Source organism: Pristiophorus japonicus, chromosome 9 (genome assembly GCF_044704955.1).
Source record: "Pristiophorus japonicus isolate sPriJap1 chromosome 9, sPriJap1.hap1, whole genome shotgun sequence".
Taxonomy (NCBI): domain Eukaryota; kingdom Metazoa; phylum Chordata; class Chondrichthyes; family Pristiophoridae; genus Pristiophorus; species Pristiophorus japonicus.
In genome coordinates this window covers 215,289,809-215,315,911 of record NC_091985.1, presented here as the reverse complement: position 1 = coordinate 215,315,911, position 26,103 = coordinate 215,289,809, and the positions used below count along the sequence as shown (strand labels likewise).

General features: G+C 46.7%; 1 protein-coding gene and 1 pseudogene across 1 annotated transcript; one reads left to right on the top strand and one right to left on the bottom strand.

The window, feature by feature from the left end:
• Nucleotides 1-26,103, top strand: part of LOC139273680 (zinc finger protein 850-like) — a 59,705-nt pseudogene that overhangs the window by 18,348 nt on the left and 15,254 nt on the right.
• Nucleotides 6,809-13,309, bottom strand: LOC139272879 (zinc finger protein 436-like). The gene is made up of 3 exons (XM_070888984.1): nt 12,980-13,309; nt 9,017-9,203; nt 6,809-8,347 (listed from the first exon to the last, which is right to left on the bottom strand). The coding sequence occupies exons 1-3, from the start codon at nt 13,307-13,309 to the stop codon at nt 7,365-7,367; spliced, it is 1,500 nt and encodes a 499-aa protein (XP_070745085.1). The 3' UTR covers nt 6,809-7,364.

The following is a 26,103-nucleotide window of genomic DNA, read 5'->3' as shown; positions in this document are numbered from 1 at the left end:
CGGCGGCAGTCGGGAACAGCGTGTGGAGGTGCGTGGAGAGCCGTGAGTTCCGGGGACGGCGAGAGGGCTGCAAAAGGCCCAGCCGGTGCAGCTATAGGGAGAAGGCAAAAAAGAAGTAGAAAGAAACAAAAAGGTGACGTCACAGCCAAGGGGGTAAGTGATTGGCTGGTGATTGGTGAGTAGTTTTTCTTTTTTCTCTTCTATAACAGTAAGTAAACTTTAGCATTGTTGTTGCCTATCTAAGGGTTAAGTCATGGCAGGAGAGCTCGGTCAGGTGTTATGCTCCTCCTGTACCATGTGGGAACTCAGGGACGCTTCCAGTGTCCCTGACGACTACGTGTGCGGGAAGTGTATCCACCTCCAGTTCCTGACAGACCGCATTGCGTAGTTGGAGCTGAGGATGGATTCACTCTGGAGCATCCATGATGCTGAGAATGATGTGAATAGCACGTTTAGTGAGTTGGTCATACCGCAGGTGAAGGGACAACAGCCAGCTAGGGAATGGAAGACCAGCAGGAAGAGCAGTGCAAGGAAGGTAGTGCAGGGGTCCCCTGCGGTCATCCCCCTGCAAAACAGATACACCGTTTTGAGTACTGTTGAGGGGGATGACTCATCAGGGAGGGCAGCAGCAGCCAAGTTCATGGCACCGTGGCTGGCTCTGTTGCACAGTAGGGCAGGAAAAAGAGTTGGAGAGCGATAGTGATAGGGGATTCGATAGTAAGTGGAATAGATAGGCGTTTCTGCGGCCGCAACAGAGACTCCAGGATGATATGTTGCCTCCCTGGTGCAAGGGTTAAGGATGTCTCGGAGCGGGTGCAGGACATTCTGAAAAGGGAGGGTGAACAGCCAGTTGTTGTGGTGCACATTGGTACCAACGATATAGGTAAAAAAAGGGAAGAGGTCCTACGACATGAATTTAAGGAGCTAAATTAAAACATAGGACCTCAAAAGTAGTAATCTCAGGATTGCTACCAGTGCCACGTGCGAGTCAGAGTAGGAATCGCAGGATAGCTCAGATGAATACGTGGCTTGAGGAGTGATGCAGCAGGGAGGGATTCAAATTCCTGGGGCATTGGAACCGGTTCTGGGGGAGGTGGGACCAGTACAAACCGGACGGTCTGCACCTAGGCAGGACCGGAACCAATGTGCGAGGGGGAGTGTTTGCTAGTGCTGTTGGAGAGGAGTTAAACTAATATGGCAGGGGGATGGGAACCAATGCAGGGAGACAGAGGGAAACAAAAAGGAGACAAAAGCAAAAGACAGAAAGGAGATGAGTAAAAGTGGAGGGCAGAGAAACCCAAAGCAAAAAACAAAAAGGGCCACTGAATGTAAAGGGGCTGCAGGAGGGGTCAAAACTAAAAATCAGGGATTAAAAACTAGTATTAAAACATCGAAATAAAGTAAATGAGTTGACGGCACAAATCATTACAAATGGGTATGATTTGGTGGCCAGTACAGAAACGTGGTTGCAGGGTGGCCAAGACTGAGAATTAAACATACAGGGGTATCTGACGATTCAGAAAGATAGACAAGAAGGGAAAGGAGGTGGGGTAGCTCTGTTAATAAAGGATGATATCAGGGCAGTTGTGAGAGACGATATTGGCTCTAATGAACAAAATGTTGAATCGTTGTGGGTGGAGATTAGAGATAGTAAGGGGAAAAAGTCACTGGTGGGCGTAGTTTATAGGCCCCCAAATAATAACTTCATGGTGGGGCGGGCAATAATCAAGAAAATAATGGAGGCATGTGAAAAAGGAACGGCAGTAATCATGGGGGATTTTAACCTACATATCGATTGGTCTGAGCAAATCGCACGGGGTAGCCTGGAGGAGGAATTCATAGAATGCATACAGGATTGTTTCTTAGAACAGTATGTTACAGAACACTATCTTAGATCTGGTCCTCTGTAATGAGACAGGAATAATAAACGATCTCCTAGTAAAAGATCCTCTCGGAATGAGTGATCGCAGTATGGTTGAATTTGTAATACAGATTGAGGGTGAGGAAGTAGTGTCTCAAACGAGCATACTATGCTGAAACAAAGGGGACTACAGTGGGATGAGGGCAGAGTTGGCTAAAGTAGACTGGAAACACAGACTAAACGGTGGCACAATTGAGGAACAGTGGAGGACTTTTAAGGAGCTCTTTCATAGTGCTCAACAAAAATATATTCCAATGAAAAAGAAGGGCGGTAAGAGAAGGGATAACCAGCCATGGATAACCAGGGAAATTAAGGAGAGTATCAAATTAAAAACCAATGCGTATACGGTGGCCAAGGTTAGTGGGAAAATAGAAGGTTGGGAAAATTTTAAACGACAGCAAAGAATGACTAAGAAAGCAATAAAGGATAGATTACGAAGGTAAACTTGCGCAAAACATAAAAACGGATAGTAAAAGCTTTTACAGATATATAAAACGGAAAAGAGTGACTAAAGTAAATGTTTGTCCCTTAGAAGATGAGAAGGGGGATTTAATAATGGCAAATGTGGAAATGGCTGAGACCTTAAACAATTATTTTGCTTCGGTCTTCACAGTGGAAGACACAGAAACCATGCCAGAAATTGCTGGTCACAGGAATGTGGGAAGGGAGGACCTGGAGACAATCACTATCACTAGCGGGGTAGTGCTGGACAGGCTAATGGGACTCAAGATTGACAAGTCCCCTGGTTCTGAGGAAATACATCCCAGGGTATTAAAAGAGATGGCGGAAGTTATAGCAGATGGATTCGTTTTAATCTACCAAAATTCCCTGGACTCTGGGGAGGTACCAGCGGATTGGAAAGCAGCTAATGTAACGGCTCTGTTTAAAAAAGGGGACAGACAAAAGGCAGGTAACTATAGGCCGGTTAGTTTAAAATCTGTAGTGGGGAAAATGCTTGAAACTATCATTAAGGAAGAAATAGCGGGACATCTAGATCGGAATAGTGCAATCAAGCAGACGCAGCATGGATTCATGAAGGGGAAATCATGTTTAACTAATTTACTGGAATTCTTTGAGGATATAACGAGCATGGTGGATAGAGGTGTACCGATGGATGTGGTGTATTTAGATTTCCAAAAGGCATTCGATAAGGTGCCACACAAAAGGTTACTGCAGAAGATAAAGGTACGTGGAGTCAGTGGAAATGTATTAGCATGGATAGAGTATTGGCTGGTTAACAGAAAGCAGAGAGTCAGGATAAATGGGTCCTTTTCGGGTTGGAAATCGGTGGTTAGTGGTGTGCCACAGGGATCGGTGCTGGGACCACAACTGTTTACAATATACATAGATGACCTGGAAGAGGGGACAGAGTGTAGTGTAACAAAATTTGCAGATGACACAAAGATTAGTGGGAAAGCGGGTTGTGTAGAGGACACAGAGAGGCTGCAAAGAGATTTAGATAGGTTAAGTGAATGGGCTAAGGTTTGGCAGATGGAATACAATGTCGGAAAGTGTGAGGTCATCCACCTTGGGAAAAAAAACAAAAAAAGGGAATACTATTTGAATGGGGAGAAATTACAACATGCTGCGGTGCAGAGGGACCTGGGGGTCCTTGTGCATGAATCCCAAAAAGTTAGTTTGCAGGTGCAGCAGGTAATCAGGAAGGTGAATGGAATGCTGGCCTTCATTGCGAGAGGGATGGAGTACAAAAGCAGGCAGGTCCTGCTGCAACCGTATAGGGTATTGGTGAGGCCGCACCTGGAGTACTGCGCGCAGTTTTGGTCGCCTTACTTAAGGAAGGATATACTGGCTTTGGAGGGGGTACAGAGACGATTCACTTGGTTGATTCCGGAGATGAGGGGGTTACCTAATGATGATAGATTGAGTAGACTGGGTCTTTACTCGTTGGAGTTCAGAAGGATGAGGGGTGATCTTATAGAAACATTTAAAATCATGAAAGGGATCGACAAGATAGAGGCAGAGAGGTTGTTTCCACTGGTAGGGGAGACTAGAACTAGGGGGCACAGCCTCAAAATACGGGGGAGCCAATTTAAAACCGAGTTGAGAAGGAATTTCTTCTCCCAGAGGGTTGTGAATCTGTGGAATTCTCTGCCCAGGGAAGCAGTTGAGGCTAGCTCATTGAATGTATTCAAGTCACAGATAGATAGATTTTTAACCAATAAGGGAATTAAGGGTTACGGGGACCAGCCGGATAAGTGGAGCTGAGTCCACGGCCAGATCAGCCATGATCTTATTGAATGGCAGAGCAGGCTCGAGGGGCTAGATGGCCTATTCCTGTTCCTAATTCTTATGTTCTTATGTAATGGATAATCTTTATCCAAGAATTATGTAAATTCTGGTGTCCCCGAGTCAATGTTGGGACTATTGCTCTTCTGAATATAGAGAAATTATCTGAGCTTTGGTGTATGGGCCACAAGATCAAAATCTGCAGATGGCTCACTTTGGTGATCATCATCATAGGCGGTCCCTCGAACGAGGATGACTTGCTTCCACATGAGTTCATAAATGTTTCAATGAAGGACCCGATGTACCAGTCCTGAACTCCAGGGGTGGAAGATGCCTGTGCGTGGATTTTTTTAAGGTGTGGTGACCATTGCACACCAGCCACCACACGGGCTTGACAGAGCTAGGCCTTTATCCAGTGCCAAGGGTTAAGCAGGACGACTGGAGACCTGCTCTGCTGCACGGACCTAGTGCGCACACATATCGCAGTGTGGGCTGGCCCGTGCTGCCCCAGGGCCCTTGGCTCTTCTGGGTGCCGTACCCGCATTAGCCGCACCCCCGCCACAAGCTCCCATCGCTCCTCCACCACAAACATTCGCCGCACCTCCGCCATGATCTCTCACCACCACTACCTTGATAGCCTTGCTTAGATAGGTCACATGGAAAACTTTGCAAATGCAATATTGCCAAGAATCAGGTGGTGTTGGTTGAAGGAGAAATGCTGGCCAGGAAATTGGGAGGCCTCCCAATAGTGCCGGGGGATCTTTTAATATCCAGGCAAACAGGGCCTCGGTTCAACTTCTCGTCTAAAAGGTGGCACTTCCGACACTGCAGCACTCCCTCAGTACTGCACTGAAACCTCAGCATGGATTTATGAAAGGGAAATCATGCTTGACAAATCTTCTGGAATTTTTTGAGGATGCAACTAGTAGAGTGGACAAGGGAGAACCAGTGGATGTGGTGTATTTGGACTTTCAAAAGGCTTTTGACAAGGTCCCACACAAGAGATTGGTGTGCAAAATTAAAGCACATGGTATTGGGGGTAATGTACTGACGTGGATAGAGAACTGGTTGGCAGACAGGAACCAGAGAGTCGGGATAAACGGGTCCTTTTCAGAATGGCAGGCAGTGACTAGTGAGGTGCCGCAGGGCTCAGTGCTGGGACCCCAGCTATTTACAATATACATTAATGATTTAGATGAAGGAATTGAGTGTAATATTTCCAAGTTTGCAGATGGCACTAAGCTGGGTGGTGGTGTGAGCTGTGAGGAGGCTGCTAAGAGGCTGCAGGATGACTTGGACAGGTTAGGTGAGTGGGCAAATGTATAGAAGATGCAGTATAATATGGATAAATGTGAGGTTATCCACTTTGGGGGCAAAAACACAAAGGCAGAATATTATCTGAATGGCGGCAGATTAGGAAAAGGGGAGGTGCAATGAGACCTGGGTGTCATGGTACATAAGTCATTGAAAGTTGGCATGCAGGTACAGCAGGCGGTGAAGAAGACAAATGGTATGTTAGCCTTCATAGCTAGGGGATTTGAGTATAGGAGCAGGGAGGTCTTACTGCAGTTGTACAGGGCCTGGAATATTGTGTTCAGTTTTGGTCTCCTAATCTGAGGAAGGACATTCTTGCTATTGAGGGAGTGCAGCGAATGTTCACCAGACTGATTCCCAGGATGGCAGGACTGACATATGAGGAGAGACTGGATCGACTATGCCTGTATTCACAGGAATTTAGAAGGATGAAAGGGGATCTCATAGAAACATATAAAATTCTGACGAACTGGACAGGTTAGATGCAGGAAGAATGTTCCCGATGTTGGGGAAGTCCAGAACCAGGGAACACAGTCTAAGGATAAGGGGTAAGCCATTTAGGACTGAGATGAGGAGAAACCTTTTCACTGAGAGAGTTGTTAACCTGTGAAATTCCCTACCGCAGAGAGTTGTTAGATACAGAGTAAAGCTTCCTCTACACTGTCCCGTCAAACACTCCCAGGGCATGTACACGGGCGTGTTACTAATGGCTTCCCTGGATCCCAAGGCTGGGAGCGGCGCTCTGGAAGTTATGGGGAGCTCGGACTTGTCCATGATAATAACCAACAGCAAGAGAACTGAAATAATCCAGAGTAATGAGGTGTTGGTCATGGCTCAGTGGTAACATTCTTGTCTCTGAGTCAGTAGATTGTGGATTGAAGTCCACCTCCAGAGCCTTGAGCATAAAATCTAGGCCGGCATTCCAATGCAATACAGAGGGAGCGCTGCACTGTCAGAGGTGCCGTCTTTCACATGAGACGTTCAATCAAGGCCCCATCTGACCTCTCAAATGGGCGTAAATGATCCCATGACATTATTCAAAGAAAAAGGGAGTTTACCCCAGTGTCCCTCAACCAACATCACTAAAACAGATTATCTGGCCATTATCACATTGTTGTTTGTGGGAGCCTGCTGTGTGCAAATTGGTTGCTGCATTTCCTCCATTACAACAGTGACTGCACTTAAAAAGCACTTGCTTGTCAAGTGCTTTGGCATGAAAAGCACTTTATAAATACAAGTCTTCCTTTAACAAAGGAGAAAAGGCTCAAAAATGGAACAGGATATCAATTAGTCTCCTCTTGGAGAAATCAAGGAATCGACTGTATGTTGGAAACAAAGCTGATTTATTTGAGAGTTGTTTGACAGAGGGTGCAGAAAAGATATACAAGAATGGTTCCAAGGCTGAGGGACTTCAGTTATGTGGATATACTGCAGAAGCTGGGGTTGTTCTCCTTACAGCAGAGAAGATTGAGAGGAGATTTGATAGAGGTGTTCAAGATCATGAGGGGTATAGACAGAGTGGATCCAGAGGACAAAAGGTGATTGGCAAAAGAACCAAAGGCGACATTAGGAAAAAAAATTTTACGCAGCGAGTGGTTAGGATCTGGAATGCACTCCTGAAAGGGTGGGAGGCAGACTCAATTGTCGCTTTCAAAAGGGAATTGGATAAGTACCTGAAGGAAAAAATTCACAGGGTTACGAGGCAAGGGCGGGGGAGTGGGACTAGCTGAGGTGTTCTTGCAGAGAGCCTGCATGGGCTTGATGGGTCGAAAGCTGTAACCATTCTATGATTCTAAGCTTTCCAGAAAATTAAACTCCAGCCCAGTTATAGGGATTAATTACATCAGTGGCAACAAACCCCAACTGTCCAAGTGAACACGGTTCAGTCCTGGATGTGATTAACAGCAGAATCCACACCAGCAGTGTGAACTCGCTGGTGTTTCAGTAGGTGGGACGACTGAATGAATCCCTTCCCACACTCAGAGCAGGTGAACGGCATCTCTGCAGTGTGAGTGCGTTGGTGTGCCAGCAGGTTGAATGAACGAGTGAATCTCTTCCCACACTCAGAACAGGTGTACAGCCTCTCCCCAGTGTGAGTGCGTTGGTGTGTCATCAGATCCTTTCTGCTTTTAAAGCTCTTCTCACAGTCAGGACATTTAAACGGTCTCTTATTGGTGTGAACAAGTTGGTGTTCAGTGAGCTGGGATGAACGAGTGCATGCCTTCCCACACACAGAACAGGTAAAATGTTTCTCCCCGTTGTGAACAGGTTGGTGTGCAGTGAGCTGGCATGAACGAGCCAATTCCATACCACACATGGAACACGTGAACGGCCTTTCCCCGGTGTGAACTCGCTGGTGTTCAGTGAGGATGGATGAACGAGCGAATCCCTTCCCACACACAGAGCAGATGAACGGCCTCTCCCCGCTGTGAACTCGCTGGTGTCTCAGCTGATGAGATGATTTAACAAACCCTTTCCCACACACGGAGCAGATGAATGGTTTCTCCCCAGTGTGAACTCGCGGGTGCTCAGTGAGGTTGGATGACTGCCTGAACCTCTTCTCGCAGTAAGAGCAACTGAACGGCCTCTCCCCAGTGTGAACTCGTTGGTGTTGATTTAGTTCACGAGAGGTTTTAAAGCTGTTCCCACAGTCAGAGCATTTAAAAGGTCTCTCATTCGTGTGAACTTGCTGGTGTGATAGAAGGTGAGCTGAACGAATGAATCCCTTCCCACACACAGGGCAGGTGAACGGCCTCTCCCCGGTGTGACGACGTCGATGAGTTTCCAGCTCAGAGGGGCAATTGAATCCCTTCCCACAATCTCCGCATTCCCATGGTTTCTCCGTGATGTGGGTGTCCTTGTGTCTCTCCAGGTTGTACAATCAGTTGAAGCCTCATCCACACACACACACATGTACGGTTTCTCCCCGTTGTGAATGGTGCGATGTTTCTCCTTCCACTTTAAAAGGCCGATGATATCCAGCTCCTGATGAATGGAGTGACTCTGTCAGATCTGACATATTTGGTTGGGTTTTCCGTCTGCAAATGCTCCCCTTCTAATATCCTGTAAAAGGATTTTACAAAAGTCAGCACTGGAAGTGCAGGATAGAAATTGAAGACAGACAATTCTCATTTCTATGGCACAGTCTTTCCCCTCTATTGTTCCCCCAAAGCTGTAAATCCCTGTCCCGCACACTCTCCCTCCTCGCTGTGCTGAAATCCAAACCCATCGCACCATCTCCAACATTTCTTTACCCTCCCCCCTCCACCGTTTGCTCCCTCCCTCTGCTCTGGTTGGGTTCAGTTCTACACCCGCTGTGTGGAAAGTGAGAATAAAATCAATGAGGCATTAATGTTTTTCTCCTGGGTACTGGGACCCTGAAGCCCCGCCCACTCTCTGCTCCTGTACGAAAATGGCCGCGCAGTCGCAATAATCCGGGCTTGTCACCGGGGAAAAGCCTTTGCGACTATGGCCGCACAGCCGCCCTGAACGTCCCTGTCCAAGATGGCGGCCAGTGAACCCGGGCGGTCTGGCCTATCTCCGCGGTGCAAACACGGGCCTGCGGGCTCTTATTCGGAGCCTGTCCGCTCATATTCGGTGCCTCTATGCTCTTATTCGGTGCCTGAGGCTTTCGCGACCTGTTTATGAAGCTTCCCAGCGTATCCGGCTGTCCAATTCCTCCGCGCAGACCACAATCTCCCGGCGCCTCGCAGAACCGTATCTTCTGTCACAAACGATCTTCACCACTGGCACTGCGCATGCCCAGAGCACAGACCGGCCGCACGCCTGCGTACTGGGCTCCTGTAGTCATTGATAGGCCACTTTGAGCCTCGCGGGGGTTTCTGGGTAAACATCCTTCCATTCATTGAAAGCCCCAGGTGGTGAAGATAACATTTATTTTGTGTCAGCCGATTGAAATTGTTTTTTTTCACTACCTGTAGGGGGTCACACCAAGTTGCTCCAGTGTTAGCAGATGGGAACAGAAATCTTTAAAGCAAGTGCCCTCGTATACCACAAATATGAAATAAATAGTAATAACTATTTACACACAAATCATAAAGTGATTGTGAGGATCAATTATCACCTCTTTAACCTGCGGTGCCCACCGGTCACGAAAGTTATCAAGCCTTCCACATGGACACCACATGGTCCCTCTCCACAGCCAGCCGGGCAAGACCGTGGAAGCGAGGTAGGCAGCCAGTGTGACCTCCCAATGGGCCCGCTCATCTTGGACTTGCAAATTTTATGTTTTTGCCAGACCCAAGAGCAGGTCCAGGAGAAGATCCTCTGACTTACTCATCCGACATCTCCACTCCATCACCCTCCACATCGGGCAATCGAAGAATAGGGGCATGGTGCTGAAGTGTAACCAAAACTTGAGGAGCAGCCGCTTCAGGTAACTATGCAGGGGCTGAAAAATCGATCACTGAATATATACATAGCCCATGGACTCCTCTCCCCACAAAAATCCACATCTGGCCTTGGAGCCCGGAAAGGGGAGTTATGCTGGAACTGTATACAACACTAGTTTGGCCACAGCTGGATTACTGTGTGCAGTTCTGGTCAGCACATTACAGGAAGTATGTGATTGCACTAGAAAGGGTTCTGAGAAGAGGCTGTTTCCAGGATCGGAAAACTTTAGCTATGAGGAAGGATTGGGTAGGCTGGGGTTGTTTTCCTTGGAACAGAGGAGGCCGAGGAGAGATTTAATTGAGGTGTATAAAATTATGAGGGGCCTAGATACAGTGGATAGGAAGGACATTTCCCTTAGCTGAAGGGTCAATAACCAGGGCTATAGATTTAAAGTATATGGTAAAAGGATTAGAGGGGAAATAAGGAAACATTTCTTTCCCTGGAGGGTGAGAGTCTGGAACTCACTGCCTGAAAGGGTGGTAGAGGCAGAAACCCTCATCACATTTAAATAGTTCTTGATGTGCACGTGAAGAGCCGCAACCTGCAGGACTACGGGCCTAGTGCTGGAAGGTGGGCATAGGCTGTTTAGCTCTTTTTCGACTGGCATGGACATTATGGGCCGAATGGCCTCCTCTGTCATAATTTTTCTATGATTCTATGAAAAATGATTGCACATGACTGCTCCGTGTAACAGTCTCCGCCCTAGACCCCAGTGGTGCAGGGGAGGACTCGCGCGTAGAAAGCCCCCATTGGGGAACCCAGCCTCGGTCGGAAGATAACCCACCAGTCTGATTTTTCAATAAACAAACTTAATAAATAAATTATACAAAGACCGGTGTGCCAGGGTCCTCAGCCATGGTGCTGATACATTTCCGTTACTAACTCGCATCTCAGGACACACCGTGTCTGAGTTCATTGCTAAATATATTCTAACTGTTTTGTAACTTGAGTTCTGGCCTCATTCTGAGGGAAATTTACGAGGTCTCATTTTGTTTGTGTGTCCCACTGGAGAGGCTGTTAATGGCTTTAATAAACTGGCAACAAGTTTTTTTTAATTTTGGAGGTGAAAAACACTATTAGTGATGCCTCAAAACACATGGGACAGAGAAATCCAGTTCACAGTGCCCCTGCCACAGCACTCAGTATCCACCCTCTCTACCATTGGTACTGTTTCTGCAGTAATTATGGTCTATAAGATGACGCAAGTCAGACCATGTGGAGTCAAGGGCCAGGTAGTAGAATGGATGGAAAGATGACTACTAAACGGAAATCAGAGGATATGAGCTAAGTGAAGTTTCTCAGACTGGCAGGAAGTGAGAAGTGATGTCCCGCAGGGATCCGTGCCAGGACCACTGTTGTTCACCATTATATAGACTCAGAAATTGTGGCATGTTTTCCAAATTTGCAGAGGATACCAAGTTGGCCCATGTGGAGACCAAGTTCTGCCTTCACATTGAGGACAACCACCATCATATTGTGTGGCACTACCACTGTGCCATATGGAATAGACTAATAATTGACCTAGCAGCTCAAAACTGGGCAGCCATAAGGTGCTCTGGGCTATCCACAGCTGCAGAATTGTATTCCAACACAATCTGCAAGCTCATGGCCTGGCATATTCTTACTCCTTCATTACCATCAAGCAAGCTGACCAACCTCCGTTCAATGAGGAGTGTAGAAGAGCATGCTGGGAGCAGCACCAGGTGTACCTAAAAATGAGCTACCAAACTGGAGAAGCTACAACACAGGACTACCTGCCTGTTAACCAGCATAAGCAGCATGCTATGGTCAGAGCTAAGTGATCCCACAACCAATGGATCAGATCACAGCTCTGCAGTCCTGCCACATCCAGTTATGAATGGTGGTGGACAATTAAACAACTAACAGAAGGAGGCATCTCCATGAACATTTCCATCCTCAATGATGGCAGAGCCCAGCACCTAAGTGCAAAAGAAAGGCTGAAGCATTCATAACTATCTTCAGCCAGAAATGTTGAGTGTATGATCCTTCTCTACCTCCTCTGAAGTCAACAACAACAACTTGCATTTATATAGCTCCTTTAACATAGTAAAGTATTCCCAGGCTCCTCACAAGAGTCTTATCAAAAAAGATTTGACACAGAGCCACATAAAGAGATGTTAGGTCAGGTAGCCTAGAGCATGCTCAAAGTGTCTAAACTGAGACATTTAGGAAGGGTGGAAGTTGTGAGGCTGGCCAGGAGAACACTGGAATAGTTAAGTCTGGAGGCAACAAAGGCATGGATGAGGGTTTCAGCAGCAGATGAGTTGAGGCAGGGGCGAAGCAGGGTGATATTACGGAGGTGAAAGGATGTCTCAGCTGATCTACTGCTGAAACCCACAACCATTCCTTTGTTACATCCACACTTCAGTATTCCAATGTTCTCCTGCCACCTTCAAAGATTTGTATACATACACCCCAGGTCTCTCTGTTCCTGCATCCCTTTCAAAATTGTACCATTTCATTCATATTGCCTCTCTTTATTTTTCCTACCAAAATATATCACTTCACACTTCTCTGCATTAAATTCCATCTGCCACGTGGCTGCCCATTTCATCAGTCTGTCTATTATCACCTGAAGTCTTTTACTACTCTCCTCCAAGTTTTGTGTCATCTGCAAACGATGAAATGATGCCCTGTATACCCAAATCCAGCCCAAAAAGAGCAGTGGTCCTAACGACCGCTGGAAAACACCACTGGATACTTACCTCCAGTCTGAAAAACAACCATTCACCACTACTCTCTGCTTTCTGTCCCTTACCCAATTATGTACACATGCTGCCACTGTCCCATTAATCCCATAGGCTTTAATTTTGCTAACAATTCTATTATGTGGTGCTTTGTCAAGTGCTTTTTGTAAGTCATCTGCACAACATCAACCGCACTACCCTCATCAACCCTCCCCATTACTTCATCAAAAACCTCGGTCAAGTTACTCAAACATGACCTGCCTTTAACAAATCTGTGCTGACTTCCAGTTATTAGCCCATAGTTTCCCAAATGCCAATGAATTTTGTCCCAGATTATTGTTTCTAGAAGTTTCCCTATCACCGACGTTAGGCTCACTGATCTGTAGTTTCCGGGTTTATCTCTCGCCCCTTTTTTAAACAGGGGTGTAACATTTGCAGTCCGGCAGTCCTCTGGCACCACGCCGATATCCAAGGAGGATTGGAAGATTGTGGCTAGAGCCTCCGCAATTTTCATCCTTACTTCCCTCAGTAATGTAGGGTCATGTAACCTTTCTACTTTGAGGATTGCCAACCTTTTAAGCACTTCCTCTTCATCGATTTTTGTCCTATCCAATATCACTACTGCCTCCTTCTTTACTGCTACATTGGTAGCATCCTCTTCTCTAGTGAAGACAGCTGTAACAGACTCATTTAATACCTCAGCCATGCCCTCTGCCTGCACAAGATCTCCTTTTTGGTCCCTAATCAACCCAACCCTTCCTTCGACCACCCTTTTACTAGTTATGTGTTTATAAAAGACTTTTCGGTTCCCCTTTATGTTAGCTGCTAATCTATTTTCATACTCTCTCTTTGACCCTCTTATTCCATATTTTAGATCTCCTCTGTATTTTCTATATTCAGCTTGATTCCCCACTGTATCTGAACCTTGCATTTGTCAAATGGCTCCTTTTTTGTCATTTTAACCTCTATACGTTTAGTCATTCAGGGAGCTCTGGCTTTGGATGCCCGTCCTTTCCCCTAATAGAAATGTGTCTCCTCTGTCCCCGAACCATCTCCTCTTTGAAGGCCTCCCATTGTTCACTTGCTGTTTTGCCTCCCATCCACCTGGGCCAGATCCTTTTTCATTCTAGCTCACTGCATAATGGGAACGGTAACATCACTGGGCTGGTAATCCTGAGGCCTAGACTAATAATCCAGAGATGTGAGTTCAAATCCCACCATGGCAGCTGGGGAATTTAAATTCAATTAATTAAATAAATCTAGAATAAAAAGCTACTATCAGTAATGGAACTACTGGATTGTTGTAAAAACCCATCTGGCTCACTGATGTTTTTGAGAGAAGGAAATCTGATGCCCTTATCTGGTCTGGCCTATATGTGACTCCAGATCCCACAGCAATGTGGTTGACTCTGAAATATCACTCAGTTGTAACACACTACGACAAAGTTGTTGGGGGGGTTATTTCTCGGACTTGCTGGGTCGCCGCCGTTTCTTGCTACTCTCTGTTTTCCAGAGATTCCCGACTTTATTTTATTATTTTAAATGTAATTTTTGTGCGACTATATCCGGGCCTCGGGCCCTGGGTCAGGGTGTGCGGGGGGTTAGTGCGGTTTTCGGGATGGTGTCTCGGGTCAATCGGTGGTTTGTGTGTTCGGGCCTAGTGCCGATGATGAGCCTCGGGCTGGATTTCTGTGTGGCCCAGGAGGGAGGCGGGTTGGAGCGGAGGTCCCGGGGAAGGGAATCCGTCTCCGGGTTTTTTAGGTTGATTTTAAGTCGCTGTTATGTTCTTTGGGGAGACTGAGTTTTGTACTTTGGTGGTGTGATTGTCTGATTTTTATTTTTGGATTTTTAATTTAATTGTTTAATAACAACAAATGACCTTGTTTTAACTGTTTGGGTGAGGGTTGTGTTTATGAATGATGGGGCGGGGGGTTTAGGACGCACTTTGCTCTTGTTTTTCGATGTATTTTTGTCTGTGTACACTCCGGTACCACGGCAATAATGCCCTGTTGTGGGACAAGGGGACAGAGACATCAGGCCCGGCGGCACACACTGACATTGATTGTAACTAATGGGACAGGAGCACCGTGGGTCCGAAATCTGATAGAGTGAGAGAGAAATCCACCAGGGAGGGGGAGGAAAGGTCCGGGGGGATTTATACTCACTCCATGATCCGTGTCTCGGTGGCTGATTGTGGTCTGTCGGCCTCACCTTTCACCCTGACTGGGGCTTCACCACAGGCCGGGGAAAGCAGGGGGGGGTGGGTTCAAGGGTCAGAGGGTATTAGAATGAAAAACGTACAGTGAGAGGTTATGGAGGGTTTACAGCTCCTCACCTTCCACTAGGTCAGTCAAAACGAGAAGGACTGTGAGCAGGGACAAGAACTATTTAAAGCTCCTGCTTCTCTCAGTGATGTGGTGTTAATTGTTTGTTTTGTCTGGTCTTATGGTCCTTATTTCTCCCTCTGCTGTGCTCGAAGGGCCGAATGGCCTACTCCTGCACCTATTTTCTATGTTTTTGTAGTCTGTTGTCCTACCTGTTTGTTAGGTGAAAATGTAGAGGCCCGCCCTCTTTTTGTTCTGTTAGTATGTGATGCCACACCGAGTTGAACACCCGTGGTTTGTGGTGGGGATTTTTTGTGGGAGGGGTCTAATGTTTTATTTTCCTACTGGTTTGTTTGTTTCTTTTCTGCCGTATATCTCCTTTTCCCTTACTTTCCATAAATTTTTGTTTGTTCATTTAAATAATAAAAAAAATTATACTTTTTTTTTGTTTGATTATTGTTTAGGGTTTGGTTCTGTTATATTCTTATTACTGTCTTAGCTTTTCTATCTGTTTTTATATTTTGTGCTAGTTTACTTTCATAGTCTACCTTCCCTTTCTTAATCATTTTTTTAGTCATTCTTTGCTGTTTTTTTAAAGCATTCCAATCTTCTGTCCTCCCACTAGTTTTGGCCACTTTGTATGCCCTTGTTTTTATTTCGATACCGTCCTTTATTTCTTTATTTAACCACAGATGGCTATTTTTTCTTTTACACCCTTTCCTCCTCACTGGAATATATTTTTCTTGAGAGTTATGAACTAGCTCCTTAAATGTATGCCACTGTTCATCAACCGTCCTACACTTTAATCTATTTTTCCAGTCCACTTTAGGCAACTCTGCCCTCATACCTTTTGTAGTCTCCTTTATTTAAGCTTCGTACGCTGGTTTGAGATCCAACTTTCTCGTCCTCCATCTGAATTTGAAATTCAACTATGCTATGGTCACTCATTCCAAGGGGATCCTTTACTAGGAGATTGTTTATTAATCCTGTCTCATTGCACAGGACTAGATCTAAGATAGCCAGCCCCCTGGTTGGTTCCGTTACATATTGCTCAAGGAACCCATCCCTTATGCACTCAATGAACTCTTCCTCAAGGCTACCCTGACCAATTTGATTTGTCCAATCAATACGGAGGTTAAAATCACCCATGGTCATTGCTGTTCTCTTTTTACAAGCACCCACTATTTCTTGGTTTACACTCCGACCAACAGAGTTGCTACTGTTAGGAGGCCTATAGACTACGCCCACCAGTGACTTTTTTCCCTTATTATTCCTTATCTCCACCCAAACTGTTTCAACATCCTGATCATTTGAGCCAATGTTGTCTCTCACTATTGCAGTGATTCCATCCTTTATCAACGCAGCTATTTTGTTTCCCTGGAGTTCCTATTATGAGTTTCAGAAACTTTGGTGCCAAGTGGACCAGGTGTTTAAAGATTTCCCTCTTTCCATGTTGCTGTTAGTTAAAGGTTTCCCTCTCATTATGCACCTTTAGTAGTTAAACAAAATCCTTCCTGTTGGTAGTGAGTCACATTCTGCACTGGGGGAGACGGCTGGTGACTTCAACCTTAAATACTCCTCCTCTTGTTCAAATCCCTCCAAGGCCTCACCTCTCCCTATCTCTGTAACCTCCTCCAGTCCGCCAACCCTCTTAATAAGGAGAAACAATTTTCAGTGTCAGAAGGATCGGGTAACCAGAGTGGAGTTGAGAGAGAAGATCAGCCATGATCTTACTGAATGGTGGAGCAGGCTCGAGGGGCTGTATGGCCTACTCCTGCTCCAATTTCTTGTGTTTTTAAAGGGTAATGGAAATGCAGAACTCGATGTTTCCCATATAACTGAGGCTGGGGGCCAATTGAACAGGCTCAAGGGGCCGAATGGCCTATTCCTCTTTCTATGTTCCTACTTACAGTGATGACTTTTGTAAACAGCTTTTACAGGGGTTTAGAAGGGGAGGATACGCCAAGGGGATTAAACCTGGGCCCCTCCTGTTACTATGACTCCGTCACACTGGTCAGTGCCTGTACCCACTGAGCCATTGGGAGGAGGGGAGGGTCCAGTGATCCTGCTGGAAAATGCACATGTGAGGCCTCAGGTGAAGGCAATGGAATAGCCTGTCAACACTCATTGTCGAGGTTCACACATGGAGATTGGGCACATGGGTCACATATTGGAGAGAAACTGGTGAGTGTAGAACTGAACCCAGCCAGAGCCAGCACCTTCAGGGGAGGGGAACCAGTGAGTGTAGAACTGACCCTAGCCAGAGTCAGACATTAGTGAACCAGTTGGATTTTTACGACAATCCGGCCGCTTTCAAGGTCACTTTGTTATAATGCCGGTCCCACAAATTAGCAGATTCATTAAGTTCAAATTACTAACTTGCCTCTTTGTGGGTTCTTTCTCACACTGCCTTTTTCCTGTTTTAAATTAATTTTACAGGGTATTAGAAGGGGAGGATTTGCAGACCGGAAACTCAAATCGCAGACCGCATCAAGATCTGACAGCGTCACTTGATTCATCGGGACCTGAATATCATCGGCCTCTCAATATGGAAGCAAAAAGCACCGTTGACAGTGGGGGGAAAGTGTACACGTGTTCTGTGTGTGGACGAGGCTTCAGCCAAATCTCTGGCCTATCGAGACACAAATGCAGTCACACCGGGGAGAGGCCATTCACCTGCTCAGAGTGTGGGAAGGGATTCACTCGTCCATCCCACCTTCTGATACACCAGCGAGTTCACACTGGGGAGAGGCCGTTCACCTGCTCCAAGTGTGGGAAGGGATTCGCTCGTTCATCCCACCTTCTGATACACTAGTGAGTTCACACTGGGGAGAGGCCGTTCACCTGCTCTGAGTGTGGGAAGGGATTCACTCGTTCCTCCATCCTGCTGACACACCAGCGAGCTCACAAGTGACTGCAGGGGATGGACTCTGCTGTTATTGCTGCTGTTAATCACATCCAGCACTGAACCATGTTCATTCTGACCATTGGGGTTTGTTTCTGCTGATGTTAATAACCCTATAACTGGGCTGGAATTTAATATTCTGGAAGAATGGGAAATAAATCAGCTTTGCTTTAAACACATTCCTGTGGATTTTTGTCTTTCCCACCTGAGTGTTTAGCATCACCTGGCTGGAGCTCAGAGAGGATCGTACGGCGGGAACAGAACTTCAACCTGGACACAGTCCTTCAGGGAGAGGGGCAAACGGCACTTTGGTCTTTCTCGTCTGTCTGCACTGACAGCAAAGTCGCCGTGCAGGTTAATCTTGAGCTGTGTAAGAAATGTGTCCCAGCGCTCTCTTCCATGGTTCAGACTCCTGGGCATGGAACAGAAGGCTCCTTTAGAAATGAACCCCAGTGCTTTGTTTGCTTTTTAAAATGACCGTATTAACCCGCGTCGCTACTTTTAGTTATTTGTGTGTCTGTACCCTTTGATCCCTTTGCCCCTCTTCCCCATTTAGACTCTTATTTTCCAAATAGAATGTGGCCTCCTTATTCTTCCTACCAAAGCACATCACCTCACACTGATCTATACTGAAATTCATTTGCCAATTACACACGCATTCTGCAAACTTATTAATGTCTTGCATTTTGACACAGTCTTCCTCAGTATTAGAAACATAGAAATATAGAAAATAGGTGCAGGAGCAGGCCATTCAGCCCTTCTAGCCTGCACCGCCATTCAATGAGTTCATGGCTGAACATGAAACTTCAGTACCCCCTTCCTGCTTTCTCGCCATACCCCTTGATCCCCTGAGTCATCTAACTCCCTTTTCAATATATTTAGTGAATTGGCCCCAACCACTTTCTGTGGCAGAGAATTCCACAGGTTCACCACTCTCTGGGTGAAGAAGTCTCTCCTCATCTCGGTCCTAAATGGCTTACCCCTTATCCTTAGACTGTGACCCCTGGTTCTGGACCTCCCCAACATTGGGAACATTCTTCCTGCATCTAACCTGTCTAAACCCGTCAGAATTTTAAACGTTTCTATGAGGTTCCCTCTCATTCTTCTGAACTCCAGTGAATACAAGCCCAGTTGATCCAGTCTTTCTTGATAGGTCAGTCCCACCTTCCCGGGAATCAGTCTGGTGAATCTTCACTGCACTCCCTCAATAGCAAGAATGTCCTTCCTCAAGTTAGGAGACCAAAACTGGACACAATACTCCAGGTGTGGCCTCAACAAGGCCCTGTACAACTGTAGCAACACCTCCCTGCCCCTGTACTCAAATCCCCTCGCTATGAAGGCCAACATGCCATTTGCTTTCTTAACCGCCTGCTGTACCTGCATGTCAACCTTCAATGACTGATGTACCATGACACCCAGGTCTCGTTGCACCTTCCCTTTTCCTAATCTGTCACCATTCAGATAATAGTCTGTCTCTCTGTTTTTACCACCAAAGTGGATAACCTCACATTTATCCACATTATACTTCATCTGCCATGCATTTGCCCACTCACCTAACCTATCCAAGTCACTCTGCAGCCTCATAGCATCCTCCTCGCAGCTCACACTGCCACCCAACTTAGTGTCATCCGCAAATTTGGAGATACTACATTTAATCCCCTCGTCTAAATCATTAATGTACAATGTAAACAGCTGGGACCCCAGCACAGAACCTTGCGGTACCCCACTAGTCACTGCCTGCCATTCGGAAAAGTACCCATTTACTCCTACTCTTTGCTTCCTGTCTGACAACCAGTTCTTAATCCACGTCAGCACACTACCCCCAATCCCATGTGCTTTAACTTTGCACATTAATCTCTTGTGTGGGACCTTGTCGAAAGCCTTCTGAAAGTCCAAATATACCACATCAACTGGTTCTCCTTTGTCCACTTTACTGGAAACATCCTCAAAAAATTCCAGAAGATTTGTCAAGCATGATTTCCCCTTCACAAATCCATGCTGACTTGGACCTATCATGTCACCATTTTCCAAATGCGCTGCTATGACATCCTTAATAATTGATTCCATCATTTTACCCACTACTGAGGTCAGGCTGACCGGTCTATAATTCCCTGTTTTCTCTCTCCCTCCTTTTTTTAAAAGTGGGGTTACATTGGCTACCCTCCACTCGATAGGAACTGATCCAGAGTCAATGGAATGTTGGAAAATGACTGTCAATGCATCCGCTATTTCCAAGGCCACCTCCTTAAGTACTCTGGGATGCAGTCCATCAGGCCCTGGGGATTTATCGGCCTTCAATCCCATCAATTTCCCCAACACAATTTCCCGACCAATAAAGATTTCCCTCAGTTCCTCCTCCCTACTAGACCCTCTGACCCCTTTTATATCCGGAAGGTTGATTGTGTCCTCCTTAGTGAATAATGAACCAAAGTACTTGTTCAATTGGTCTGCCATTTCTTTGTTCCCCGTTATGACTTCCCCTGATTCTGACTGCAGGGGACCTACGTTTGTCTTTACTAACCTTTTTCTCTTTACATATCTACAGAAACCTTTGCAATCCGCCTTAATGTTCCCTGCAAGCTTCTTCTCGTACTCCATTTTCCCTGCCCTAATCAAACCCTTTGTCCTCCTCTGCTGAGTTCTAAATTTCTCCCAGTCCCCAGGTTCGCTGCTATTTCTGGCCAATTTGTATGCCACTTCCTTGGCTTTAATACTATCCCTGATTTCCCTAGATAGCCACGGTTGAGCCACCTTCCCTTTTTTATTTTTACGCCAGACAGGAATGTACAATTGTTGTAATTCATCCATGCGGTCTCTAAATGTCTGCCATTGCCCATCCACAGTCAACCCCTTAAGTATTATTCGCCAATCTATCCTAGCCAATTCACGCCTCATACCTTCAAAGTTACCCTTCTTTAAGTTCTGGACCATGGTCTCTGAATTAACTGTATCATTCTCCATCCTAATGCAGAATTCCACCATATTATGGTCACTATTCCCCAAGGGGCCTCGCACAATGAAATTGCTAATTAGTCCTCTCTCATTACACAACACCCAGTCTAAGATGGCCTCCCCCCTAGTTGGTTCCTCGACATATTGGTCCAGAAAACCATCCCTTATGCACTCCAGGAAATCCTCCTCCACCGTATTGCTTCCAGTTTGGCTAGCCCAATCTATGTGCATATTAAAGTCACCCATTATAACTGCTGCACCTTTATTGCATGCACCCCTAATTTCCTGTTTGATGCCCTCCCCAACATCACTACTGTTTGGAGGTCTGTACACAACTCCCACTAACGTTTTTTGCCCTTTGGTGTTCTGCAGCTCTACCCATATAGATTCCACATCATCCAAGCTAATGTCTTTCCTAACTATTGCATTAATCTCCTCTTTAACCAGCAATGCTACCCCACCTCCTTTTCCTTTTATTCTATCCTTCCTGAATGTTGAATACCCCTGGATGTTGAGTTCCCAGCCCTGATCATCCTGGAGCCACGTCTCCGTAATCCCAATCACATCATATTTGTTAACATCTATTTGCACAGTTAATTCATCCACCTTATTGCGGATACTCCTTGCATTACGACACAAAGCCTTCAGGCTTGTTTTTTTAACACCCTTTGTCCTTTTAGAATTCTACCGCACAGTGGCCCTTCCTGTTCCCCACCCCGGGCCTCTCCGCCCCCCACCCCCCCCCCCCCCATCTCCCCTCCGTCTCCTGCCTCTGCCTCCCTTTTGTCTCTCTCTGTCTCCCTGCATTGGTTCCCATCCCCCTGCCATATTAGTTTAACTCCTCCCCAACAGCACTAGCAAACATTGGTTCCGGTCCTGCCCAGGTGCAGACCGTCCAGTTTGTACTGGTCCCACTTCCCCCAGAACCGGTTCCAATGCCCCAGAAATTTGAATCCCTCCCTGCTGCACCACTGCTCAAGCCACGTATTCATCTGCGCTATCCTGCGATTCCTACTCTGACTAGCACGTGGCACTGGTAGCAATCCCGAGATTACTACTTTTGAGGTCCTACTTTTTAATTTAGCTCTACCTCCCAATTTGTGTCATCTAAAAATTTGGAAATTGTACTTCTGATTCCCGAGTCCAAATCCTTTATGTAAATGGCGAACAACAGTGGTCCCAACACCGATCCCTGTGGATCACCATCTCCCACCTATTGCCAGAACAGTGATCCCAGCACAAATCCCTGGGGAACACCACCTCCCACCTATTGCCAGAACACTGGTCTCAGCACTGATCCCTGTGGAACACCACTTCCCACCTATTGCCAGAACAGTGGTCCCAGCACCGATCCTTGTGGAACACCACCTCCCACCTATTGCCAGAATAGTGGTCCCAGCACCGATCCCTGTGGAACACCACCTCCCACCCTTTGCCAGTCTGAGTAGCTACTCTTAACCCCACTCTCTCTTTCTGTTTTGTAACCAGCTTGCTATCCACAACAATATGTAAGATCTACAAAGTGACTAAGGTCCAGGCTGTGTGGAGTGAAGGGCCAGGCAGCAGAATGGATGGAAAGATGGCTGCAAAACAGGAATTATTTGTTGGAGTTGAGGGCAGTTTGTTGCCATATTTCCATCCATTCTGTTACCTGACCTTTGACTCCACACGACCTGACCGTGGGCATTTTGTAAGACGGTACATACTGCAGACACAGTGCACTAGTGGTGAGAGGGGGTGGAAATTGAGTCCTGTGGCAGGGTCATTGATGAAGTGGATTTCGCTGAGTTTGCAGGCAGCGCTAGTGGCATTTTTCACCACTTTCCAGTTTTAAAAATAATCTTATTGCCAGTTTATTAAAGCCATTAAAAGCCTCTCCGATAGGTCGTACAATAAAATGAGGCCTCATAGCTTTCCATCAGAGTTAGAATCACAGTTAGAAAGCATTTAGTGACTGAGCCAGACTGGGCCGGGCCTAAGGTGCGAGTTAGTGATAGAAAAGTGGCGGCCAGTGCACTTGACTCCAGGATGAGAACCCAGGCACTCAGGTCTCTGTGACATTGGTTGATGAATTTTGTTCATTGCCTAGTCTCAATCACAATGGTGGGTCATCTTGCTGTCGAGCGGAGGCGGGGATCCCCAGTGGAGGGCTCTCCATGCAGGGTACATAAAAACATCACAGATAGGAGCCGGAGTAGGTCATTTGGCCCTTCGGGTCTGCTCCGCCATTCAAGAAGATCATGGTTGATCTTCTACCTAAACTCCATCTTCCTTTACTATCCCCATAGCCCTTAATTCCCAAAAAATGATCGCCTTCTTTCTTGAATCTACTCAACGGCTGAGCACCTACAGCTCTCTGGAGTAGAGATTTCCAAACATTCACCACCCTCTGAGTGAGGAAATTTCTCCTCATCTCTGTCCTAAATGTCTGACCCCTTATTCTGCAGCATGGATGAGCACGCAAATCGATTTCTGCACACAGAGCAGGTGAACGGCCTCTCTCCAGTATGAACTCACTGGTGTGTCAGCAGCGTGGATGAGCAAGCGAATCCCTTCTCACACATGGGGCAGGTAAATGGCCTCCCCCAGTGTGAGTGCATTGGTGTGTCAGCAGTGTGGATGAGCAAGCAAATCCCTTCCAACACATGGGGCAGGTGAACGGCCTCCCCCAGTGTGAGTGCATTGGTGTGTCAGCAGTGTGGATGAGCAAGCGAATCCCTTCCCACACATGGGGCAGGTAAATGGCCTCCCCCAGTGTGAGTGCATTGGTGTGCAATGAGGGTGAATGACTGAACTGTTTCTCATCAGTGTGAACTCGCTGGTGTTGAATCAGATCCACAGAGCTTTAAAAGCAGTTCGCACCGTCGGATTATTTAAAAGATCTCTCATCAGTGTGAACCTATTGGTGTTTCAGAAGGTGTGATGAATTAGTGAATCCCTTCCCACACACGGAGCAGGTGAACAGCTTCCCCCCAGTGTGCCTGTAGTGATGAGTTTCCAGCTCAGACGGGTAACAGTCCGCACATTCCCGCAGTTTCTCTGTGGTGCGGGTGTCCTTGTGTCTCTCCAGGTTGGATGATCAGTTGAAGCCTCGTCCGCAGAAAGAACACCTGTACGGTTTTGCCCCGCTGTGAATGGTGCGATGTTTTTTCAGGCTGTGTAACTGGTTAAAGCTCTTTCCACAGTCAGTGCACTGGAACACTCTCACTCGGGTGTGTGTGTCTCGGTGCTTTTCCAGTCACACTGATGTTTGAAATCTGTTCCCACTGACAGAACAGACAAACATTTCTCCTTCCACATTCAAAGGCCGATGATATTCAGGTGGTGATGAAGCGAGTGACTCTGTCAGATCTTGACTATATGTTTGGTTTGAGTTTCTCATCTGCAAATCCTCCCCTTCTAATACCCTGTAAAAGAAGTTTACAAAAATCATCACTAAGTACAGGATAGAAATTCAGAAGAGACAATTCTAGTTTAAATGGAACATTATTTCCTCTCGTTTCCGCCAAAGCTGTAAATCCCCGTCCCACACACTCACCCTCCTCCCTGTGCTAAAGTCCAAATCCATTGCACCATCTGCAATGTTTTCCCTTTTGGTCGACTTCTCTCCTCCCATGAAGGTGCTGACTCTGTCTGGGTTCAGTTCTACACTCACTGGTTCCCCTCCCTCTCCTCCCCTGAAGGTGCTGACTCTGGCTGTGTTCAGTTCTACACTCACTGGTTCCCCTCCCCTGAAGGTGCTGACTCTGGCTGGGTTCAATCCCACACTCACTGGTTCCCCACCTTTTGTGAAATGCTTTGGGCACTTAATTAAACATATACCCAGCAGAAGAACATTAATCTAATGGGAGATCACTGACACATGAGCAGCCAGCATGGGAGCCTCCTGAGAGTCCGGCCCCATTACAGCTTGTATTTACAGGAGCTGGGACAAGGAAAGAGTCCCATTCAAATGACTGGTACATTTGTTAACTAAAATAGTAATTTTGCCTTAATCTACAAACGCTCCCTGACCAGTCCCCATTTCTCCATTTACAGATGCTCCCTGACCAGTCCCCATTTCTCCTCCATTTACAGATGCTCCCTAACCAGTCCCCATTTCTCTTCCATTTACAGATGCTCCCTAACCAGTCCCCATTTCTCCATTTACAAACGCTCTCTAACCTGTCCCCATTTCTCCATTTACAGACGCTCCCTAACCAGTCCCCATTTCTCCTCCATTTACAGACACTCCCTGACCAGTCCCCATTTCTCCTCCATTTACAGACACTCCCTGACCAGTCCCCATTTCTCCATTTACAGACGTTCTCTGACCAGTCCCCATTTCTCCTCCATTTACAGACACTCCCTGACCAGTCCCCATTTCTCCATTTACAGACGTTCTCTGACCAGTCCCCATTTCTCCTCCATTTACAGACACTCCCTGACCAGTCCCCATTTCTCCATTTACAGACGTTCTCTGACCAGTCCCCATTTCTCCTCCATTTACAGACACTCCTTGACCAGTCCCCATTTCTCCTCCATTTACAGATGCTCCTTGACCAGTCCCCATTACTCCTCCCTTTACAGACACTCCCTGACTGGTCTTCATTTGTCCTCTAATTACAGAAGTTCCCTGACCGGTCCCCATTTCTCCTCCATTTACAGACGCTCCCTGACTCGCTGGGGATTTCCTGGCACTTCCTGGTTGTCCCGGAGTTTGTGTCTGAATCTGGCGGGTAGTTGTGGGGAGGTGGATAATGCGGAGTGTTGTCTCTCGGGCCTGGGCCCAAACACGGTGTGTGTGAAGACCCCCCCAGGGGTTAGGAAAAGCGGGGGCGGGGCCACAGCTAGTAATCAGAGTGTCCGAGGGGCAGGGCTTGCAGCACCAGTGGGCGGGGCTGAGCCCGGATCTCCCTGATTGGCTGAAACTCTGCCCCATTGTTAAAGCTGATTTCTTTCAAACTCCAGGAGGAAACTGGACCTTTCTGTTGTGGCTTTAAACAGATGGAACCCTGAAGGTGGAGCAAACATTGCAACATTTGTTTGTGAAATGTATTCATTCAGGACAGACAGCAGGGATTATTGCAGGAAATAACACAATGCAGTGAGAAAGGAAATGCAGTGGATGTTGTGTAGATGGATTGTCAAAAGGTGTTTGATAAGGTGCCGGACAAGAGGCTTGTTGATCAAATTAAGGCTCATGGTATTAAAGGGAGTGGGGCCGAGTGGAGAGGAAGTTGGGTAAAGGGCAGAAAACAGAGAGTAGTGGTTAATGGATGTTCTTCAGACTGGAGGGATGTAAACAGTGGTGTCCCCAGGGTCAGTGTTGGGACCAAT

Excerpts from the sequence above, each read along its gene's own strand:
- LOC139272879 (XM_070888984.1), bottom strand. The coding sequence starts at position 13,309 with ATGGCTGAGGTATTAAATGAGTCTGTTACAGCTGTCTTCACTAGAGAA. Across the intron at positions 9,204-12,979 it reads AACCCGGAAACTACAGATCA|ATACGGTTCTGCGAGGCGCC; the intron begins GTGAGCCTAACG and ends TTGTGACAGAAG. Across the intron at positions 8,348-9,016 it reads TGTTTGCACCGCGGAGATAG|GACACAAGGACACCCACATC; the intron begins GCCAGACCGCCC and ends ACAACCTGGAGA.